The 22106-nt window shown below is 41.8% G+C and overlaps 1 protein-coding gene across 7 annotated transcripts in view; it reads right to left on the bottom strand.

Moving 5' to 3' along the window:
* Nucleotides 1–14997: 14997 nt before the first annotated feature.
* LOC147443031 (3-hydroxyisobutyryl-CoA hydrolase 1-like) overlaps nucleotides 14998–22106 on the bottom strand; it is a 53287-nt gene continuing 46178 nt past the window's right edge. For 6 of the 7 annotated variants that reach the window (XM_086528978.1, XM_086528973.1, XM_086528977.1 and 3 more), the window contains 2 exons: nucleotides 19780–19821; nucleotides 18827–19268 (listed from right to left, as the gene is read on the bottom strand). In XM_086528978.1, the coding sequence (XP_086385104.1) occupies nucleotides 19125–19268; nucleotides 19780–19821 (186 nt within the window). In that variant the 3' untranslated portion in view covers nucleotides 18827–19124. Of the gene's footprint in view, nucleotides 15439–18826; nucleotides 19269–19779; nucleotides 19822–22106 lie in introns of those variants that run through there. The other variant, XM_086528976.1, reaches the window with a different exon arrangement.

Genomic DNA, 22106 nt, shown 5'->3' with positions numbered 1-22106 from the left:
AGAGAGAGAATGCAGGCGAGACACAGAGTGACATAGTTCCACCCCTAAAATGGTACCTCTTTTAGTATTTCTTTATTATTGATTTGCAAAGGTCAGGGTCTCTCCTCTCCTTCTCCAAGCGCTAGAATATTGCCAGAGAGAAGACCCCTAGTGACATATTTAAAGGCCCTTGGCCCAAACTCAAGGCTTTACGTTAAAACCACTAAAGACTAAAAGAATCTACTTTATTTATGGTTTTCTCGGCCAGCTTCGATAATTTTTTAGGGGTTAGGATTATCAATCCTAATCCATTAATAATTTGGCTTACTCAGAAGGACTTCATAAGTTGGGATTCCTTATGTTGTTTTGTCTTTACTAGGCTTTAGGACCTTCAACCGGTTTCTATAAAACTCAGTCAAAGTTAGTACAAGACCTAAAGGTCACTCAGATGTCCCAATGACATGAAATTGGTCACAAATGCAAATACCTCATACATATAACCAATCATAGCACAGAGGATTCTAGCTTTGCGCAAGAGATTGGCATGGACCACCTTCTTTGGGTGGAGGAGTGAATTTGGGAGGCCAAACGAACGCATTGGACCGATGTATCTATAACCTCCATACAAAAACACTAACCCTAACCCTAAAATCCATCATATACCACCTTCTTAAATCAAAGCAATCGTCCTCAATTCTAGGATACAAAACGTTCACACTTCTAATATTCATGTAGCTTAAAATCTCACAATTGATCATTTAATCTTGCATTTTGGTGTCATGATGGTCGTGCACACATAAAAGCTAGTTGCAGACATCTCTCAAATCACAATATATTTGCACTGGCCCGGCGGAGTTCCGTGCCTAGAGATGGCCACTTTCTAAGAAAATGCCTAATAAACGGTCATTGGGTCTTGCTTGTGGTGTCGATTACACACCCAAGATTATAGTCTTAGCCAATGCCTATAAAAGGTCAATGGGTCTTGCTTGTGATGTCATGCACACACCCAAGATCAAGATCCTAATCTTAGTCCAAATCATAATCTTTATTCATCATAAATTTATGAAAATTTCCAAATTCATGTTTCTTTCCTTCAATTCGTGATTCTTAGCTTTTTGTAGCTTGTTGAGTAGCAGGATTGCTAAAGTCCAACACTAACTCTTTGTCTTTGTGCTTCAATTGGATCGTTTTTTCTCTTGCATCAAATCAAGCATGATACTTGTAGAACCAAGGCATGCCCACCAGTAAAACATCACATCCTCTTGAATCCATTATGTAGAAGTCAACTAGATCTAGAAACATCTGAACTTGAAGTTGAAGTGATCCAATCAATGGCATCGATGATGTATAAGTTCTTTTAGCCATTTGAGCTTCAATCTGCGTCCCTTTGGCATATTCGTCAATACCTAATCTTGCAGCTAGTTCTAGGGAGATAAAATTTTGCATGGAGCCTAAATCAAAGAGGATGAGGGCATCTTGATCTTTAACCTTTCCCATAGATTTGCATGGTTCATTAGCCATGTCCACGGTAGGAACACCTATCAAATGGAAAATCAATCCAACCAAGGGTCGAGGTATCTTGTTTCTTGTGCTTTCCTTCTTCTCATCGGTATTGTGCCATCTCTTCAGGAGAGTCATTCCTTGAGTAGAAGTGTTAGAAACCATACTAGTTCATGGTTGTGGAGAATCGTCAACTTGGGTTTCTCTTCTTGAATGAAACAGTAATGTCGGTAAATACTAGTTCTTTCTTCATAGTGAGATATTACTCTTGCATGGGACATAAGTTGTCACATATTTGAGACCACTTTTCCTATAAAATAACCTCACTATGGAAAAGGTAGGCCCACAATGTGCTTCTCAATTTGTTCTACAAAAGTAACGTCTTGAAAGGTGAAAATCGGTATATAGCGTCCCAAAATCTTTGGTTCTAAGTTGGTAGAGTGTCCGAGAGATACATCTTGAGGCCAGACTACAATTATGTCTACTTCAAAGGTTTTATCAAGGGAATCTTGGGTAAAAAGCGATCTTAAAGTCATGCTAGGTTTTCAGACTATCAAGTTTCTTGGCTAGGGAACCCCACCATGTCAAGGTACTATCTTTGAGAAAAGAAATGGCTCGTAGCAACTTGGATTCTTCTGTAACATTTCCATTACTAAATAGGACATCAAACTATTGTAAGCACTTGAAAGCATTGTGGGAATCTTGGATGCCTAAGAAGGTGAAAAAATTAATTGTAGCACCACCATCCTTGAAGGGTTTTGGACCCAAATCTACCACCAAAGATGTTGAGTAATAATGGTAATTGTGATGGTGCCCATTTGATGAATAGGAGGGTGCAATAGTTGGTGTTGGAACATAGGGTGGAGGTGCAAGAGACAACTATAGTGGTTATTTGGAAGCCACATACGATTGTTCTCCTGAAGCCATATTCTTGAAAATGCCCTCGAGAAACTGAGAAACACCTCCAAAGCTCTATCGTGAAGAGGTAATCAGTTGATTTTGAGAAGAATAAATCTTAGAGTGGAGAGGAGAATAAATATGAGAGGCTTGTTGTGGCATAACAGGGTTAGTAGGGGGGATTCAAGGTGTCCAAATAGCTTTGCAAAGCTTCCAGGTCAATCCTATCATCCATCAGTCTTGATTTTGAAAAGAATAAATATGAGAGGGTTGTGGTGGCATAACGGGGTTAGTAGGGGGATTCAAGGTGTTCAAATAGATTTGCAAAGCTTCCAGGTCAATCGTATCATCCATCAGACGTTGTTTTTGTTTTTCAATTAAATATACCAATTGTTGTACCACGTACTAGGCATGTGACTCGTCATAATGTCTCTGAGTAAATGGGCTGGGTGGGTTTCCTCCTTCGGCAGTGTGATCTCTTCGTGCTCCATCCATGTTGACAGGATCATGCTTTGATTTGTAGAGGGCAAGGGAGTTGTCAGAATTTCCACCGGTTCGGAGGCTACTTCTTATTTTCATTGCATCTCCTGACATGGTATTGTTACTATATACATGTGGTAGTGATGTGTGTGAACACACTAGGACCGCCGGGGCATTTTTTCCCCCTTTAGGAGGTTTCTTCCCCGTGCATTGTATATACGCCCATCACTCTAGAGCTATCTATCTTTCCATTGCACACACTCTATTGTGTGCCTTGAGCTTCCTTCGTCTTCTCCAAGCTCTGTGCGTTTCTCTGCAACCCTAATTCCAACAATTGGTATCAGAGCAGGTTGCGTCCTCCCGAGCTTAGTCTCCAGCTGCTCCAGCACACGCCTGCTCACTTTCTCCAATTTCAGTGAGATTTGGCAAGCGTTCGCAAGTCGACAAATACTTTGGGAGACCTCGTAGAGCTCGGTCTGCTCAGATTTTTGATTTGGGCTCATTTCGGCCTCCGTTTCCACTACAGGCAGTACTACACAGGCTATTTCATCATTTTGTGCATAATTTCTATCAGTGCCGTTTTCTACATAATAGGTGCCTTATACTCTTCTACGGTTTGTGCTATATAGCACGTGTTGTTCCCGCTCCGTTTCTCCTATTTTTGCGCAGTTTTCGCATCAGGTGCAGCATTTACCATGGCTGACAACAACAACACAGAGGTGTTCAAGATGTTTGCTGCTGAGGACAGGTTGGATGGGGACAACTACCCTATGTGGGCTTATATGATGCAACATGTTCTTGTTTCAAAGGGCGTCTGGAACATTGTGCAGGGCATTGATGTACGTCCTGGTTCTGAAGATGTAGGCGATGTTGAGGATGTTGTAGGTCTTGCTGCAAGGATTCCTGCTGTTAGAGTTGTTTTTCCTACGGCAGAACAAGCTCGTTGGGATGTTAAGGATGCGGATGCTCATGCATTAATTGCGTTGTCTATGAAGCGCACCATTGTTCCTCACATCCGTTCAGCAAAATCTACAAAACAGGCTTGGGATATTTTGGTTGTTCTTTCTGCAAGTCGCAATGAGGCTAAAATTGCTTTGCTGCGTAAAGAGCTGGAGTCGAAGATTATGCATGAGGAAGATGATATGGACACTTTCCTTGCTAGTGTCAAGGAAATCAATGAGCAGCTTATTTTTGCAGGTGAAGTCATTTCAGACAGTTCTTTTGTGCAGACTGTTCTTCATGCCTTACCAGATTCTTACCAGACTTTTGCTAGTACTTGGAGACTTATGACCCAAGGAAATCCAGAAGTTGTCAAGTTTGATGCATGATGCACATTGCTGTTGCAAGAGTCACTTTCCAGAAAAAACAGGACTAGGCAGCGTGTAGTTGAAAAGGCTTTTATTGCTTCTCAAAGAAAGGGTGGTAACAACAATGCAGCCACTTCTTATGGTTCTGCTGCGAGTGGCAAAAATTCTGTTCCTAATGCTTCTGCTGGCAGCAATTCGTCTGAAAATTCTGGTGACAAGGGCAAAAAGAAGATGCGTTGCCATTATTGTAAAGCTAATGATCACTTGATCAAGTCGTGTCCTAAGTTGAAGGCCAAAGAGGCTAAGAAGAAAGAGGGTGCTTCCACTACAAATGCTGGTTCCACTACAAATGCAACCATTGTTGAGTCTTCTATGAAAGGAGACTGTAATGCTGATGTTGATGCAGAATGGACTTTTAGCGCAAAGTGCACTTACAATCCTGTTGTCCATGATGCATGCTTGTCAGTTGTTGCAGATTCACATGTGTGGTATTTCGACAGTAGTGCTACAAAGCACATTACCTCACATCGTGAATTGTTTACCTCTCTCGAGTCTCTCCCTCATGGGAATTCAGTCACTTGTGCCAACAACACCTCTTATCCAGTTCAGAGAGTTGGAAAGATTGTGCTCACTACTGCTAATGGTAGCTCCCTTACACTTATTGATGCACTTTATGTACCTGGGATCAAGAAGAATCTCTTGTCTGTACCCGCACTTGCTAGACTTGGACTTGTAGTCAAATTTGTGGATGACAGATGTACAGTTCATGATCTCAGTTTTGGTGATGAAATTGTTGCATCTAGGCTTTTGTGCCGTGGGCTGTATAAGCTCACTTTGTATGACAAGTGTGCACAAAATTTTGCAAATGCTGTTGCAGATTCAAGGGCTATTTCAGATGCAAAACTTTGGCATGCACGTTTTGGTCATCTGAATTTTGCCAATTTGCTGCGTTTGCAGAAATCTGATATGGTTGCTTCTTTGCCGCCTCTTGAAGCACCTGTAAAACATGTTTGTGAAGGCTGTATTCTGGGTCAAATGCAGCGTTCTAAGTTTCCAAAGGATGGTTCAGTTAGGGCCACATGCAGGTTGCAGCTTGTGCATAGTGATGTTTGTGGGCCCATGCAAACTCCATCCTTGGGCAATTACCTGTACTTCGTGACTTTCATTGATGATTACTCCAGGCATGCATGGGTATTTACTCTTAAAGCGAAGTCCAAAGTTTTATGTGCTTCAAAAAATTTCAGGCTATGGCTGAAAATGTCTCGAAATGTACTATGGGCACCCTCCGTTCCGATCGAGGGGGGGAGTATATGTCTCATGAATTTAATGCATTTCTTGCTAGTCGTGGGATAAAACACCAATGTACAGTGCCTTATACACCTCAGCAAAATGGTGTTGCTGAGAGAAAAAACAGGTCACTGAGGGAAATGGCACGATGTATGGTCAAAAGTCAAGCTTTGCCGCATTCTTTTTGGCTTGAGGCCATCATGTGTGCCACTTATGTACTTAAGAGATGCCCTACGAAAGCTTTGCAGTCTATTACTCCATATGAAGCATGGCATGATAGAAAGCCTTCTATTGAGCACATGCGTGTTTTTGGTTGTTTGGCATATGCTTTGGTGCCACTAGTGCAGTGCAAAAAATTGGATGATAAGGCTGTCAAATGTATTTTTGTTGGTTATAGTGTTGAAAGCAAAGGTTACAGGTTGTATCATCCGCAAACAAAACGTATTTTGGTTTCTCGGGATGTAGTGTTTGTGGAAGATTGTGTTCAGCCCTTGATGTCATGTACTAGAGACAGTAATGTAAGCTCACAGGACCTTTATGACACTTTGTTGCCTCTTTTCAGTGGTGGAAATACGAATGTAAGTTCCAATGAGGCAAATGTACAGCCTATGGGGGTTTCTGAAAATGTTCTAGGTCAGCCTGTTACTGATGCACATGTACATGATGTACTTGATGGGGAAAGGGATGAAAATGAGCAAGCTAGAGGTATGCCAAAATGGTTGGTGCACACTTTGCATGACAGTAAATTGGATGCACCTTTGTCTAGTCGTACTCGTTCAGGCTCTCGCCATGCATCTTATGCATCAGATTTTTATGCTTTGGATGTGTCTAGCTTACATGATGTTGAGGAGCCTCTCTCTTTTGATGAAGCACATAATTCAGAAAACAGGATGGCTGCCATGCAATCAGAATATGATGCACTCATAGAAAATGACACATGGACTTTATGTGATTTGCCTCCTGGCAAAAAGGCCATTGGTACGAAGTGGGTTTACAAGTTGAAACGCAAGCCGGATGGTGAGATTGATCGCCATAAGGCTCGACTTGTTGCAAAGGGTTATGCACAGCAAAAAGGCATAGATTATGAAGAGACTTTTGCTCCCACTTGTCGTATGACTACTATGCGTTTTCTATGTGCATTGGCAGCTCATTTTGGTTGGGATGTACATCAATCAGACATTGTTACTGCTTTCTTGAACGGTGATATATTTGAGGAAGTTATGTAACGCAGACTCGCGGTTTTGTCATAAAAGGACAAGAGGACAAAGTGTACAAATGTAACAAGGCTTTGTATGGATTGAAGCAATCTCCTCGTGCTTGGTATGAGAAAGCTGACACTCATTTGGTCAAACAAGGCTTTCGTAACAGTCCAACAGAAAGCACATTGTATGTAAAGCGTGAGGGTGATGTACTTCTCATTGTGGTTCTTTATGTTGATGATTTGCTGATCACTGGACCAAATGAGAGACATATTGCTGAATGTAAGGTTGATTTGAATGCTACTTTCAAGATGAAAGATTTGGGGATGTTGCATCATTACTTGGGTATACAGTTTAAGCAGCGTGATGGTGGTATTGCCTTGTGTCAGAAAAGTTACATAGAGACATTGCTATGTAAGTTTGGACTTGAAGATTGCGAACCTATTGCCACTCCCATGGAAACAGGTTTGAAGTTGAGTCTACATTATGCTGGCGATCCTACTGATGTCACTCTTTATCAAACTGCTATTGGCTGCCTCATTTATGTATGCAACACGAGGCCAGATATTCAATTTGCAGTCTCACAGGTCAGCAGATTTATGCATAGCCCAGGGTCTGGGCATTGGCAGGCTGTCAAGAGGATTTTCCCCTACCTTAGTGGCACTTTACATCTTGGCTTGTTTTATCCCAAGGGGGGATCATTGCCGCCAGACTTACATGCTTTTTCGGACTCACATTGGGCCGGTTGTTTTCACACGAGAGTGTCCACAAGTGGTTTTTGTTTCATGCTTGGCAGTTCATGTATATCATGGTTGAGCAAGAAGCAACCTACTATGGCCACTTCAAGTTGTGAGGCTAAGTACAAGGCAGTCTTCACAGCTACGGTTGAGTGTGTATGGCTCACACGCCTTATGGCTGATTTGGGTGTTGGATAGGACACTTCCAACACTATCTACACTGACAGTCAGAGCGCATTGGCAGTTGCGAGGAACCCAGATTTTCATGCTAGCACAAAGCACATTGAGGTGCATTACCACTATGTCAGGGAGAGGCTCTCAGCAGGAGAGATCAGCTTGGCTTATGTGCCAACACAGGACAACCTTGCAAATCTTTTCACAAAGGCATTGTCTCGTGAGAAGCCTGAAGCTTTCTGCAAAGATTTGGGCTTACTCCCCTTTGTGGACTGATCATGTCCTTAGGGCATGGCACTTCCCTTTACTCATGTGCGAGCTCTCGTTCACCGCATCACTCCAAGGGGGATTGGCTACCATATACATGTGGTAGTGATGTGTGTGAACACACTAGGACCGCCAGGGCAATTTTTCCCTCTTTAAGAGGTTTTTTCCCCCGTGCATTGTATATATGCTCATCACTCTAGGGCTATCTATCTTTCCATTGCACACTAAGTAACACACACTCTATTGTGTGCCTTGAGCTTCCTTCGTCCTCTCCAAGCTGTGTGCGTTTCTCTGCAACCCTAATTCCAATAGGTATCAAAGCCGTTGACACGACGACCGTGGATGGTCGGGTAGGGGTTGGTGCAGCCCCTTTTGGGCTCGATGGAGAGAGGAGAAGCTTGCTTGTCTTTTTCTCGGGTTTTTTTATGTTCGAGCTGATTTGCGTATGTGAAGGGATATAGACCTCCATCCACGACCTCTATGTTCTTTTCTGGTTCTTCCAAGTTGATACTGATTCATATGTGTGGAGGGTATGGCCTATAGTCTACGACTTCTCTATCTTCTGTCCCAACATCTATTCACCAAGGAGAGCCGCGGAGGACCCTTGGTCACCCATTTTGGCAGTTTTTTATCATATTGGAGAGACTTTCCTAGATCTCTCTCTCTCTCTCTCTCTCTCTCTCTCTCTCTCTCTCTCTCTCTCTCTCTCTCTCTCTCTCTCTCTCCATTGTCCCCCTTCTGTCATGTTTCCTTCCCCTCCCCCTTGATGCATGCACTACCTCCATTTCTCTCTTCCCCACGAGTTGTTTCTCTCTCTACAGCCTTCTATCTAGCCATTCCGCCTAGGAGTTGAGTGCATAAGATGTGGGTCGTGTGCGTCTGTCACCTCCTTCAAAGACTACTGCCAACAATGGGCTCTTGATCCCCTAATTTTTTTGTTTCACCACCCTCAGAATCAACAATGGAAACCACTAATAGTTCGTCACCAATATGCAAGTCTCCCTTGAAGGTAACGAAGGCAACGTTCATGGTCACAAACAAATGTATAACGCGAGTGGAAAAAAAGATGAAGGAATGGAAAACGGAGACGAAAGGATGGTGGAAGGAGAAGGCCAACCTTCTCGAAATGTTTTTCATTGAAGGCAAGCAATGGAAAAGGGAGAAAGAGGACCTTCACGGGGAAATCCAAGCACTTAAGGTGAGCTCACAAGCAATTAAAGAGGAGGTTTCATCCCTTAAGTGAGAGCTTGCCAAGACTAGAGCAAGCAATGGACTTGAAGAAGGAGAAATCCAGCCTTCGATGATAGAGGAACTCAAAGTCATCAAGGAACGCATACGAAAGATTGAGAAAGAGAAGAAACATGTGGTAAAAACGTCCTCGTGGGTGGATGTGATCACGAAGACACAGAAGAAGGTGGATGAGGTCAAGAAATGGATGGAAGTTGCCAAAAAAGGGAAAGGGAAAGAAACAACAACCATCCCCAATCGCACAATCATCAACATGACCTTAGGAGAAGAGCAAAGGAGGAAGAGTAGAGCTTTACATGTACAAGTAACCGGTCTAAAAGACTGTGATGATGTGGAGGGGGAAGTCAAGGAACTTCTCTTCATGATAGGTAGTGAGGCTACTCACACAGAGGCATGGAGGGTGAGGAAGAAAAGAGAAAAAAATGGGGAGACCTCAAAGGAGAGAGCATTGATCATTTGTTTCCCCTCCATGGAAGGAAAAAAGGACTTCTTCAAGAAGCATCCTACACTAAAGAGGATTGGGATATCTCTTGGGGATGACTCACACTATCACAACTTGCCTATATCTGAAAGCATGGTTTGGTGGTACAAAAAGGATTGTCCTTGACACAACATAGGCTTCGTGGTCCATGTGTGTAAAAATAGAGGACCTTTTAATTGAAATTGGGGAGGGGCCATATATTTATTTGTTTATTAAGACGTTTCTAACTTTTGAAATAGGCCACTCTCGAGAAGAGGTGAGGGTTGAGGGTGGGACCAAGGGGGTTCGATGCTTTGGTGCCAACACCTCTCTCTCTCTCTCTCTCTCTCTCTCTCTCTCTCTCTCTTGTAGCTACATGGTGATGGTCAGGCAACCCCGGTTTCACAAATTGTTCCAGTAATTGAAGTGACCACAATGAGGACAGTATAGAGAGATCACATGATTATCGTGGTGATAAGCATCCCCAACACAACCAGACGTAACGTGATCTCTCTCTCTCTCTTTCTCTCTCTCTCTCTCTCTCTCTCTCTCTCTCTCTCTCTCTCTCTCTCTCTCTCTCTCTCTCTCTCTTCCAATGGATAGTACTACAAGAGATTACTGCTTGGGTGATCCACACCTGCTCTCTTTCAACGAGCTGGAAGGTGGTCCAAGCACGTATGAACATATACAAAGCCATTCCATTAACACTTCCATTCAGACATGTCTCACTAATTAGGCTTTTCTTTGTAATTATTAGGCTGCAAAGAAACACGAACAAAGAAGCAAAGAAAGACATCCTTCTTTTGCTCTTAGATTACCAAAAGCCAGGACAAGGAGGAACATTTGCATACCAGTGGCATGATATTGGCGCAAGCAAACACTAGGGCTGTCAAGGAATGAACAGAAGGAAATATTATAACAACTCTAGGACCACCATACATTTTTCAAGCTACAAAAATCAAACGTCAAAGACACCGTTCTATCGGATGTACACAACACTTTGACTCAAATTAAGATCCCACACTCAGCAAGTAAGCTTTTTGTGAAGAGAACCTCTTTGACAATGACCTTGAACACTAGTACAGGTGTGACCTCAATAAACCAATCTAAAATTGCTAGTGTCTTGGGTATCCATCGAAGGAATATAGTTGCTGTAATTTCAAGGCTAGAGAATAAAGATGAGGATGAAGTGTTTCCATTGAGTACTTGTGAGAGACAGCTGCCTCCAGGAACTATTATCACGAATGAAACAAGAGATTTGGTGTATGCCTTTTGGACATCAGAAACCAGAGTTTCACCTAACAAGAAGAACATATGCAAAAAGAGAATTGGAAGGAAAAGTGTCGTCAAACATCCTATGTATTTACTCAATGACTCTCAGGTACCAACAACTCTTAGCAAATGTAATTTGTTTGGTAATCCTTAAGGCTAATTTCGTCAAGACAGTACCAAATTTGGTAGTCTGCTATACGGCAATGGGTGTGTGCAATACCTTACAAAGGTTGTATACAATACAATGCATTCCTACGTAGTTCCAAAGGGGTTCCAAAGCTAGTATGCATAGAACCAAATCCCCTGTGCAGTAACAAATTTGGTTTTCAATTGTATACTAGTTATTCCAAAGCCTATATATAGAGTACCAAAGCCTTTGTGTACCTTTTCCTTCCTTAGAGGCACCAAAGCCTATCTATAGAGTACCAAAGCCTCGCTCTATTTTACCAAAGCCAAATTGTGTAGTACCAAAGTCTTTGTTCAATACCAAACCTACTCCCTGTATAGTACCAAAGCATTATTATTTATTATCAAAGCATTTGCAAAATACCCATATGGATACTCTTTTGCATGGATTTCTACTATGAATCGAAAGCAGACAAACAGTACCAAATCTAACTTTTTGTTATATGGCATTGGTCCTTCACAACACGAAAGGTCTTTGTATAGTACCCAAGCCTCTTTAAACTACACACTTTGGTACTCTCCTACATGCCAATGGTTGTACATAGTACCAAAAGCCTAAAGACATTACCGAATATAGAAATAGTCTTTTATATTACCAAGGTTGCATAAATAGTACCCAAAAATCTTTCAACTACCCAATTTGGTACTTTCCTGCATTGTAGGAGTTTCACATAGTACCAAATGCCTGAAGACCCTACCGAATTCTAGCCTCTCATTAAGTGACAATTGTTGTTAACAATACCAAAAGCTAATTCTATTGGATCAAAGCCTAAATGGAGGAGAAATGTTGATACTCCACTGCATGGAAATGCACTTGTATAGAACCAAATGTTCTCAAAATAGTCTCACATTTGATTGGTTTTGGTGCTTTCTAGCTCTTAAAACGCTTTTCTGTTTCATGAGGGGGCAATGGTTGTATAGTACCTAAGGCTCTCAGAAGAACCTACTTCGTTGTGTATTGCTAATTATTGGTTCTAAATTGTACCAAAGAAGGTAGAAATGAATCATTTTTGTTACCCAATAGGACATTTTGGTCCTCTGGATTTTTTATGTTTGGTAGACTACCAAAGATGATTCTACAATACCATATTTGGTACTATCTACAGCCAGTTTTGGCTCTACTCTACGAGTGGCATCTTACCATCTACATGAAGTTGGAATTTTCTAACCTTTTTTGGTTTGGTGCCATAGGTTGAGCTATACCAAAGATTCAAGAAGGCTCACCCTATAGTTGTCATATCTCTTAGATGCTTTGAAGCATTAAAGCCATACTTTGTACAGAAGTTGAAAGAACGGTATACTTGTTACTGTGTATCCCATGTGCAAATGCAGAGGCTTTTAATTAGATGTAGCAAAACAAGTTTCAACATCACAAGAAATGTCACCTTTGCACTTGCTCCATATGTTGTAGAAATGATGATATAGGAGAGTGTTTTGCAAACCAAGTAGTATGTCAGCACATCACTAGTATGTTCCCAAAGCCTCCAAATAGTTAATACCATGCCAAGAAATTCTTGATGGGGGGCTGCTCCCAATGTGGTGTACTAAAGTTGACATTTTGTCCCAATGAGATAGTAAAGGATAGCAAGGAGGTGTATGCAAAGGTTTTAATGGATGTTGGAATGGGAAAGGTTGATGCAAGTGGGAGTGAGAAGAAGAGAAAGGAGTTGATTGTGCAACGAATAAAAAGTGTGGGTTTTCTTAGCCTTATTTTCAATCCACCTCACAAGCTTCATCAAGCACAACTTTGTCTTCTAATGGCAAAACAATTCAAGGATTGTTTGCTCAAGTTTCCTAGCAATGTCGTTGTATCAATTATTGACTTTGCAGAGAATAATTCTTTTAAAATTGAGAATGAGATCTAGTCAATGCATTGGTGGTCTACTCAAGTCAAAATACTTGTGCACATCACTTATGTAAGAAATGAAGCAGGTGGTGTTCAAAAGACGCTACACTTTGACATATTAGATGACAAGCAACATGATATACATTGTTTGTACGACATTCTTTCATGCTTCATGACAAGTAGATGAGACAACACGGACATTGTTTGCAGCACCATTGGGTGTGGTCATATGGTGTTGCTTCACAATTCAAAGCCCGTAGAACTTATTATTTTGTGGTGAGGTACTATCAGATGACAAGTCTGCACATGATGCACAACTTCTCAGCATTTGGCCATGGGAAAGGAGAGCAGGATGGGATAGGGACAATCATCAAGAGAACCTAGATGCATGAGGAAATGAAACCAGATGGCTAGCCTATGAAGTGTGCGATTGATGTGTTCAACGTTTAAGCTGCAACTTTAGTCTCACAAGTATAATACAGAGAATCTTCTAGCTTATTGGCACAAATGATGTGCAACGCGATCCCCAGTGGGACTGTGAGCATATCGTGGACTCTCTCGCTCACTTGTTTCAAAGGTCAACTGGTGTGTCATACGCTTCCAAACACTTTCATGCTTTTGTGATCCATGTATGAGTGGAATATGGAAAAGATGCAAAAATAGAATGCACATAGAAGAATGGAAATATGTTTCCATCAAACCACTACCAGAGTCTCTAAATACAGGAAGGGACAACTTGCCCCTATCTAGTACCAAAATAATACTAACCAGTACCAAAAGAGAGCTAACCAACACCAAAGTGATGATAAGTAGTACCAAAACTTTTACTGTAGAATTCTTTGCATAAGCTCATGTACCAAAAGGGAGCTAACCAGTACTAAAGTGATGACAAGCAATACCAAATTTTGGTACTGTAGAATTCTTTGCATACGCTCATGTATAGTACTGTGAGCATTTGGTACAACACAATGAATCCAAGCAGCAGCTTTCTATTTGCAACTTCAGGATACCAAATACAAGTGATACACGCTAGGGTCACCAAAACCTTATTGTTGCAAAAACAACATGGCTCACTACAAGCGTGGAGTAAACAGTGTCAAATTCTCAAGAAAATTTAGTATTGGATAGCACCAATTTTGGTACTGTTCTAGCACCAAATTATTTACATTTTCACCATTATATTAACACCAATGTGAGGGATTCTAAAAAATATGCTTTTAGATACAAACTACTAGACCTCACAAGAAAAGACACTAGAGATCAAGATCCAAAGACAATGTACTAAACAAGTGGTTCTCCATTATATACTACATGACATGATAAAAAATTTCACCAAGTACAACAATTCAGGGATCTCCTAAGTCAAGGTAATCAAATCTATAAGAGTAGCCCTCCATATGTATGAAGTAATCAACAACATATCCAAAAACATCATCTTCTATGTCAAAGATTGGGTTCTTGCGAGTGTACGTTGTTGGATACTGCTCACCTATCCATCCCAACAACCACGAAAAAATGAGACCCACCAAGTAGAAATGGTTTTCTTTTTCTACCACAACATGTTTGTATGATTTGAGTTGCAAGATAGTTCTCATAGTTCTCACAATCATCAACTAGAATTGTGTTGCTAGCGTCAAAAGACGGGTGCCTTGCGCACACAATTCAAGAAAACAGGTTTTTTGCCCACATCTTCAGGCACGTGGAACACCTTTGCCATACTCTGCCGCTAGGTCATCTCACAATCTTCTTGGGAGAGTACATCTACCATGCCAAAAAGGAGGTTCGGTTCTTTTAGAAGGGTGACTTTCTCTAAGAAGTATAGAACCTAATTAAAGCAAAGAGACCTAACATTTTAGTAATGGATAACTTACAAGAGGAGGTTCTATAACTAAAGGGGCATGCGCATGAATGTAATACTATTTTTAAGGGCTCCTTTAGGAATAGTTCTGAAACTCACGATGTGCATGCCCTCTAAATGTTGTGTCCAACTACAACTTTCCTCTTTGGTTTACTTTCTTCAATGTTTCTCAGCCCTTTGAGTAGAGTATTTGGTTGATTGTTTCCATTTTGGCATACTCTTTTTATTCTTTCCTACTTAAACATTCGAGATCTCTCTCTCTCTCTCTCTCTCTCTCTCTCTCTCTCTAATGCACCAAAATTCTTTAGATCCAGCTACAATCACCAGTTCAAAGTGGGCCATATGGTACAACTTTCTTACTTTTTATTTTTAGGGTATGGGATAGGGTGTTCCTCCATGTCGGAATCAGAAAAATCTCTCCTTCCTTCAATAGCCACCTTCAACAAATGGGAAAATCAAAACAAGGCCTTCCTCTTGGATATGCTTCCCACCTAAGAGCTTTCTATTCAGTTACATTGTTTGTGTATTGATGTACATGCTATGTCTAATTGCATGTCCTATCAGATAGCTATGGCGGCTTTTCTTGGTGGAGATACTTGTATAGATGAACAAAAATACTAATCTTTTAGAGGAGCTGCTCAAGCCCTTCTGTATTCTCGTTGAGGGTATGTTCACTTTTTCCCCTCATTTAAAGCCAGCTTTTCCAATGCTGAAATTTTAGCTGTCACGCATGGTCATGACCTGTAGAAGCAAATGTATTACAGCTTTCATGTATAACATTTTCAAGACAGAAGCTTGTTTTCAACATGTTTAGGGACATGCTAAAGTAATTAAAAGTAAAACTTTTCTTTAGCTCAAGAGTTGTAGCGAGAAGTGCTGGAAAAGACGATAATCACACCATTTTCTGTGAAAAGGTTATCCGTTCTGAAAATTGGTCCAAAGTGAGTTAAACTTTCCATTGGAAAAAAAAACAGCATAAGAAATGTTAAAGAATTTAAAATGGCATGCCCAAACGTAAAGAATAGTATTCTTTGATGGATCTGGGGTTAAAAAAGCGAGTGTTCAGCAGGTGTACAGCGACGTCTTTTACAAAGAATCTGTAGGAGCAGTGTGATTTTTATCAGCAGTGTGGAAAGCGTGGTGATCATTTCACATGGAATCCTCTAAACACTGTATATACAAGCGTCAGAAAGCCATGGAAAGCTCAATTATGGATGCTTTAACGCAAATCAAGGAATGTTTACATGAGGACTTTGAAGATGCACGACGAGCCTGGGAAGGCCTTGCTCTTGCCACAGAAGTGCGCATTCCTATACAAGAGCTTATGGATCCTTTTGCTCAATATGCCCTTCACGCACTGATTCTCTTCTCCCCTGGGAAAATGCATACGACACACGATGTAGGCCAATGGGTTGATTTCCTAAAGTTTACTTTCGTGCACGAGGCTTTTATGAAGTATTGCTAGCCGACATGGATGCTCGCGATGCTTTGCTCAAAATGTCTCCTCTTTTCTTCAATACGTAGATAAATCATTATTGCCTTGGACTCTCACCAAGGATTATCATTCTTATTCGTCATAAGTGTCCTGTTTGGGTCGAGGTCATGGATTTTCCTCGTACTTGACATCATTTTCTTCCCTTGTTGGCTGCTTAGTTGGGCAATGTCATTTGCTCTCCTAAGTTGGACGCCAACACATCTCGGTTTTGTATCTTGGGGGACATTGACATCCCTACACCAGCAAGCATTTCGATTGATTCGGGGGATACAATGGTTGGAAAGCACCCGTTCAAACTCAAATGGGGTAATTTTGCAAATTATTGATTCCGTTGTGGCTGATTTGGTCATATGCAGTCCGAATGTTCGAAACCGAATCTGGAGTCACTTCCTTCAGCTGTCCCTTCCACTCCATCTCCACAACCTCCGAAATCTTCTCTTGAGCCACTAACCAAAGGTCCGTCGGTTTCCACCACCATGGCTAGGACGACTAAAGGCAAAGGAGAGCAGGCACAATTGCAACCGATTCCTGCTTCTCCGAATGCTAATGATAAAGGCAAGGAACAGGTTGCAGCTTCTCAGACTTGGCTGGTATCGAAGAAAACAGTTAAAGCCCGCAGTTTGGTATCTTCTAGCAACTATGTGCCCCCATTGAAGAATGTCCCTCAGAAAAACTCCCTTGTAATGATAACATTTCTTTGGTTAAGGCCTGGGATAAAGTCGTTCGTTCCTACAAAGAAGTGGTTACAGGGGAAGCCTCTTCGTCGCATGGTGTCGTGTCACAAGACAGGCACCACGTTCCAAAAGAAAAGAATAGACTGCACATCCTTTTTTAGCACTTCAATAACAATTGAACTGAGAGAGAGAGAGAGAGAGAGAGAGAGAGAGACAACACGCGATACGGAGTGGCGGAATTCCACCCCAGAGAGTATTGGCCCCAAACCTTGGCGCTCCTTTCGGTATTTCTTTATATTGCATCAACACTTACAAGCCGGTACTGCAGACTCGGCACCTTCTCCAGGAAGCATGCCAAAGAATGAGCCCTAGCCTCATATTTAAAGGCCCTTGGCCTGAAAAGCAGTTACAGTGAAAAGCTTCAAAACTCAAAAGCTTCTAGTCCAAAAGCAATGCCAAAAAGTTGCCATCGCGTTTTGCGGAATTCCGTACAACTGCCACGTCAACACTCAGCGCACAACGAGAGCGTCCATACAAGTGCCACGTCATCAATTGGATGGGTTAAATATTTTGGATTTGCGCAGTCATGTTCTGGCTCGAAAAGATACTCTACTGCGGGTCTTGGTCTTGATCGTTTACGGTATCACATTTGTGTGCGCATATTGTCACTCCGTCCTTTGGTCATTGGCAGCCAACCTATTTGGGAGGTCATTTTTGGCAAGCTTGAAGGGCACATTCCTGGATGTCTCTTTACTTCTCTCATTGTTGATTGGAAGGTTGTCACGTTGCATTTGGGATGGAATGGCCGACAATCTTCTCTTGGCAATTCCCTCCGATTGGAGAGCCTGCATTGGAGCAAGGCTTTCTCTTTTACTTTGGTCCAATGCCCTTCTCGTCGAGCATATTTTCTTTCTCAAAATGATACTGGTCATGCTCTTCCATTCTCTGCTACGAGGCTCATTTTGGATTAGGACCTCATTATTCTCCTCTTTGGTGACAGATTCACGGCATGCTTACTGATCTCTCACCTACTTCTCCTTTGAATGAAGACTCTCGCTGTTTGGTTTGGAATCTTGCCAATGTCAACTTGGAATGCATTTACGATCGGTATTGTATACGCTCTCTTGCAATCTTTTATGTGGATTGTACGTCATGGTAATCACTTGTGGGCACTCTCCAAGTCATCCTTATGGTGGAGGCACACATTGTCTACCGTTTGGCAATCATCTCCCTTTGAAGGAACGTATTTTCTCGTTCCGCTATAGGTGGGAGTTTTACTTGTGGGTAGCACATTGCATACACAGCATATTGTGCCTTCCTGTTGGTACACATGTCGCGCAACGGAGGAGATTGTACCACAGTTAGTGTGGGATTGTCATTGCTCCAAATTCTTCATTCGACAAGTGTCCAATGCTCTTCGGCTTTGTTTCCCTTTCGACGCTTCAATCTCCATCTCCACAATCTCAGTTTGCACTCTTTTTTGCTTGGGTCAGATTTTGGGTTCTATGGGCCATCTGGCACCATCGCAACTTCTTGATGTCTCGAGGCATTGACATTTCCCTCTTTTCCTATTTTGAATTGTCGCTTGGCCAAGCGCTGCATTTTGCTTATGAGGTTGGGGATATTACTCTTAATGCATACAGGATTTACTTTGATTGTTTCTCGCCCTAGGAGCACCATACACCTCCGCTTTTTGTACCTCTTCTTTTCCGTGGGTTTTTCTCCGTTTGAGAATTCCCACTTGTAAATTAATCAAATCCGATTAACACAAAAAAAATGTGTGTGTGTGTGTGTGTGTGAGAGAGAGAGAGAGAGAGGGCGGGGGGGGGGGCTCAAGAAATGAGTGTAAAACTAGAGAGAAGTGTCTTGGTTTTTGAAACCTCAAGATTTAGCATTAAAGAACAAACAATGATTTGAAGGTATCTACTATAAACATCATTGCCCTATCTGCAAAGCTAAAAAGACAAACCAAACACCAAGGCCTTTGACATTGGCAAGACAAAAAAGAGCATGCAACTTGTGCAAATAAACAGCTTTGACAAGAGTCTGTGCCTCAAAGGAAATGGCACAGCTCAACCATCAAATTTTAGCTCTTGGATGATACCAGCTTTTAAGCGGTTATATTTATTCAAAACTCGCATCTTTTTTAGGTTTCACATACATGAACCTGATTTCAACATCAAGCTCTTATGTGCTCAAGTTGCCTGTTCGCTTAATCTGCAAGATTATTGCCAAAATCTGTTGCTTATCGATTGTCTTTAAAGCCTTGAAAAAACAATCCTCTTTGTGCAGTCCTCATAACGTATGGGGAGTTCTAATTCTGGTGCCTCATTGTCTTTCAATGGTGAAAAGTAATGATCCACCATGTCTGATGTAACAAGCTCTAACGAGGGAGGATTCCACTACAAAGTAAAAAATAACAAGCTTGTATTTATGGTTGAATTGAAAACAAAAAGGATTCATATTGAAACCCAAATCATATGATTACCCACTCATGGTCCTGGTTATTAGTGAAAAAAGTTAAAACCCACAAAGTCCAAAGAAGAGAATGGTGAAAAGGTCCACAAAGTGAAAAGAAGGATGAATCAGATAAATCAATGGTGAGCCATGATTGTTTATGTTTAATCATTATCAAGCAAAGGAACATAAGATAAGATTCATATATAAATGACTTCTAGTTCTATGATTTCTCCATGTTTATTGAAGTGCAAGAATCCAAATGCAGGACAGTTTTGTGTAGGTGATGGACAAAAGCAAACATCTACCAAATTTGTGCAGGATAAAGAAACACGAAACGATTGGGAAAAAGTTGAAATTCAAGGCTTTTAAGCTCAATCGAAAGCAAGACATAACGAGTCATGGTATGCATTTGAGAAACCTCTAACAGAAACAATACTCTCACATGAGACTTACTTTGGGCTTCTTGTCCTTGTCCACCAAAATCGCTCTTACTCCCTGCAAACCCAATGCCATAAAAGAAACAAAATGGACGAAACTAAATAGTTTATAATTAAGTGGTATTGAAGGAAAAAATAAGAAGCCTCCGAGAGAGAGAGAGAGAGAGAGAGAGAGAGAGAGAGAGAGAGAGAGATGACATGAAATGTATATTAACGTCTACAAAAGGCCTAAAAGACTTACGAGACCAGAAGGGGTTACATCATCATGCCTATATGATCCATATCCCGGCATGAAAAAGACTAAACAAAATACCAAACAACCTACACAACAATGACATCACATGAAGTCTCTCACAGGCTCCATTAGAGGATCAGACTATTCTAGCACGACAGGGAAGACGTCCAGTACGACTATTTACAAAGGTGGACATTGACGATGCTCTTCAACAACCGATACAACACAATAGGGTTGCAGGGAAACGCACACAGCTTGGAGAAGACAAAGGAAGCTCAAGGCACACAACAGAGAGTTTAATACTTACTGTGAAATGGAAAGATAAGATAGTCCTAGAGTGATGGACGTATATACAATGCACGGGGAAAAACTCCTAGTGAGGGAAGAAATGCCAAGCGGTCTTAAGTGTGTTCACACACATCACTACCACATGTATATAGTAACAAATCCCCCTCGGAGTGATGCGGTGAACGAGAGCTAGCACATAGAGTATAGGGAAGTGCCATGCCCTGAGGACATGATCAGTTCACAAAGGGGAGTAAGCCCAAAGCTCTGCGGATAGCTTCGAACTTTTCACGAGACAATGCCTTTGTGAAAAGATCTGCAAGGTTGTCCTGTGTTGGCACATAAGCCACGTCGTTGATCTCTCCTGCTAAGAGCCTCTCCCTGACATAGTGGTATGCACCTCAATGTGCTTTATGAGAGCATGAAAAACTAGGTTCCTCGCAACTGCCAATGCGCTCTAAGTGTCAGTGTAGATAGTGTTGGCAGTGTCCTGTCCAACACCCAAATCAGCCATAAGGTGTCTGAGCCATACGCACTCAACCGTAGCTGTGAAGACTGCCTTGTACTCAGCCTCACAACTGGAAGTGGCCACAGTAGGTTGCTCCTTGCTCAACCATGATATGCATGAGCTGCCGAGAATGAAACAAAAACCACTCGTGGACACTCGCGTATCAAAACAACCAGCCCAATCTGAGTCCGAAAAAGCATGTAAATCTGGCGGCAATGATCCCCCCTTGGGATAAAACAAGCCAAAATGTAAAGTGCCACTCAAGTAGCGCAAAATCCTCTTGACAGCCTACCAATGCTTAAACCGTGGGCTACGCATAAATCTGTTGACCTGTGAGACTGCAAACTGAATATCCGGCTTTGTGTTGTATACATAAGCAAGGCAACAGACAACAGCTTGGTAAAGAATGACATCGACAGGATCACCAGCATCATGAAGACTCAATTTCAAACCTGTTTCCATGCGAGTGGCAATAGGTTTGCAATCCTCAAGTCCAAACTTACATAGCAATGTCTCTATGTAACTTGTCTGACACAAGGCAATACCACCATCACACTGCTTAAACTGTCTACCCAAGTAATGATGCAACAGCCCCAAATCTTTCATCTTGAAAGTAGCATTCAAATCAGCCTTAAATTCAGTAATATGTCTCTCATTTGGTCCGTGATCAACAAATCATCCACATAGAGAACGATGAGAAGTACATCACCCTCACGCTTTACATACAATGTGCCTTCTGTTGGACTGTTACGAAAGCCTCGTTTGACCAAATGAATACAAGCTTTCTCATACCAAGCACGAGTGAGCCGCCCCTAATCCTACCACCACCGCCCTCTTTCCATTGTGAGTTCACTCCCCTCTCTTTCCCTCTTTATAAGAACAAAACAATGCATGCCCCCCTCACAATTTTTTCCTCCCCTTTTCCCCCCTCTACCTCTCTGCTTCCCCCCTCTCTCTCTCTCTCTCTCCCTTCCCTCTACTAGCCCCCATCTCTTCCCTCTCTCTATCCTTTCTCCTTCCCATTCTTCCCCCTTCCCTTTCTCCCCCATCTCTCTCTTCCTACCCACCCCTCTCTCTTCCCTCTCTTTGGCCCCCTCATCTTTCTCTCTCTCTCTCTCTCTCTCTCTCTCTCTCTCTCTCTCTCTCTCTCTCTCTCTCTCTCTCTCTCTCTCTCTCTCTCTCAGACTTCAACCCATACAAAGATTTCTTACATTTGCACACTTTATCCTCTTGTCCTTCCTTGACAAAAACGCGAGGTTACGTTACATAAACTTCCTCAAATATGTCACCATCCAAGAAAGCAGTAACAATGTGT

The sequence above is a fragment of the Adiantum capillus-veneris genome, chromosome 14 (genome assembly GCF_014529385.1).
Source record: "Adiantum capillus-veneris isolate H3 chromosome 14, ASM1452938v2, whole genome shotgun sequence".
Lineage (NCBI taxonomy): Eukaryota > Viridiplantae > Streptophyta > Polypodiopsida > Polypodiales > Pteridaceae > Adiantum > Adiantum capillus-veneris.
Note: the sequence above shows the minus strand (reverse complement) of the source record. Positions and strands in the feature narration are given on the sequence as shown.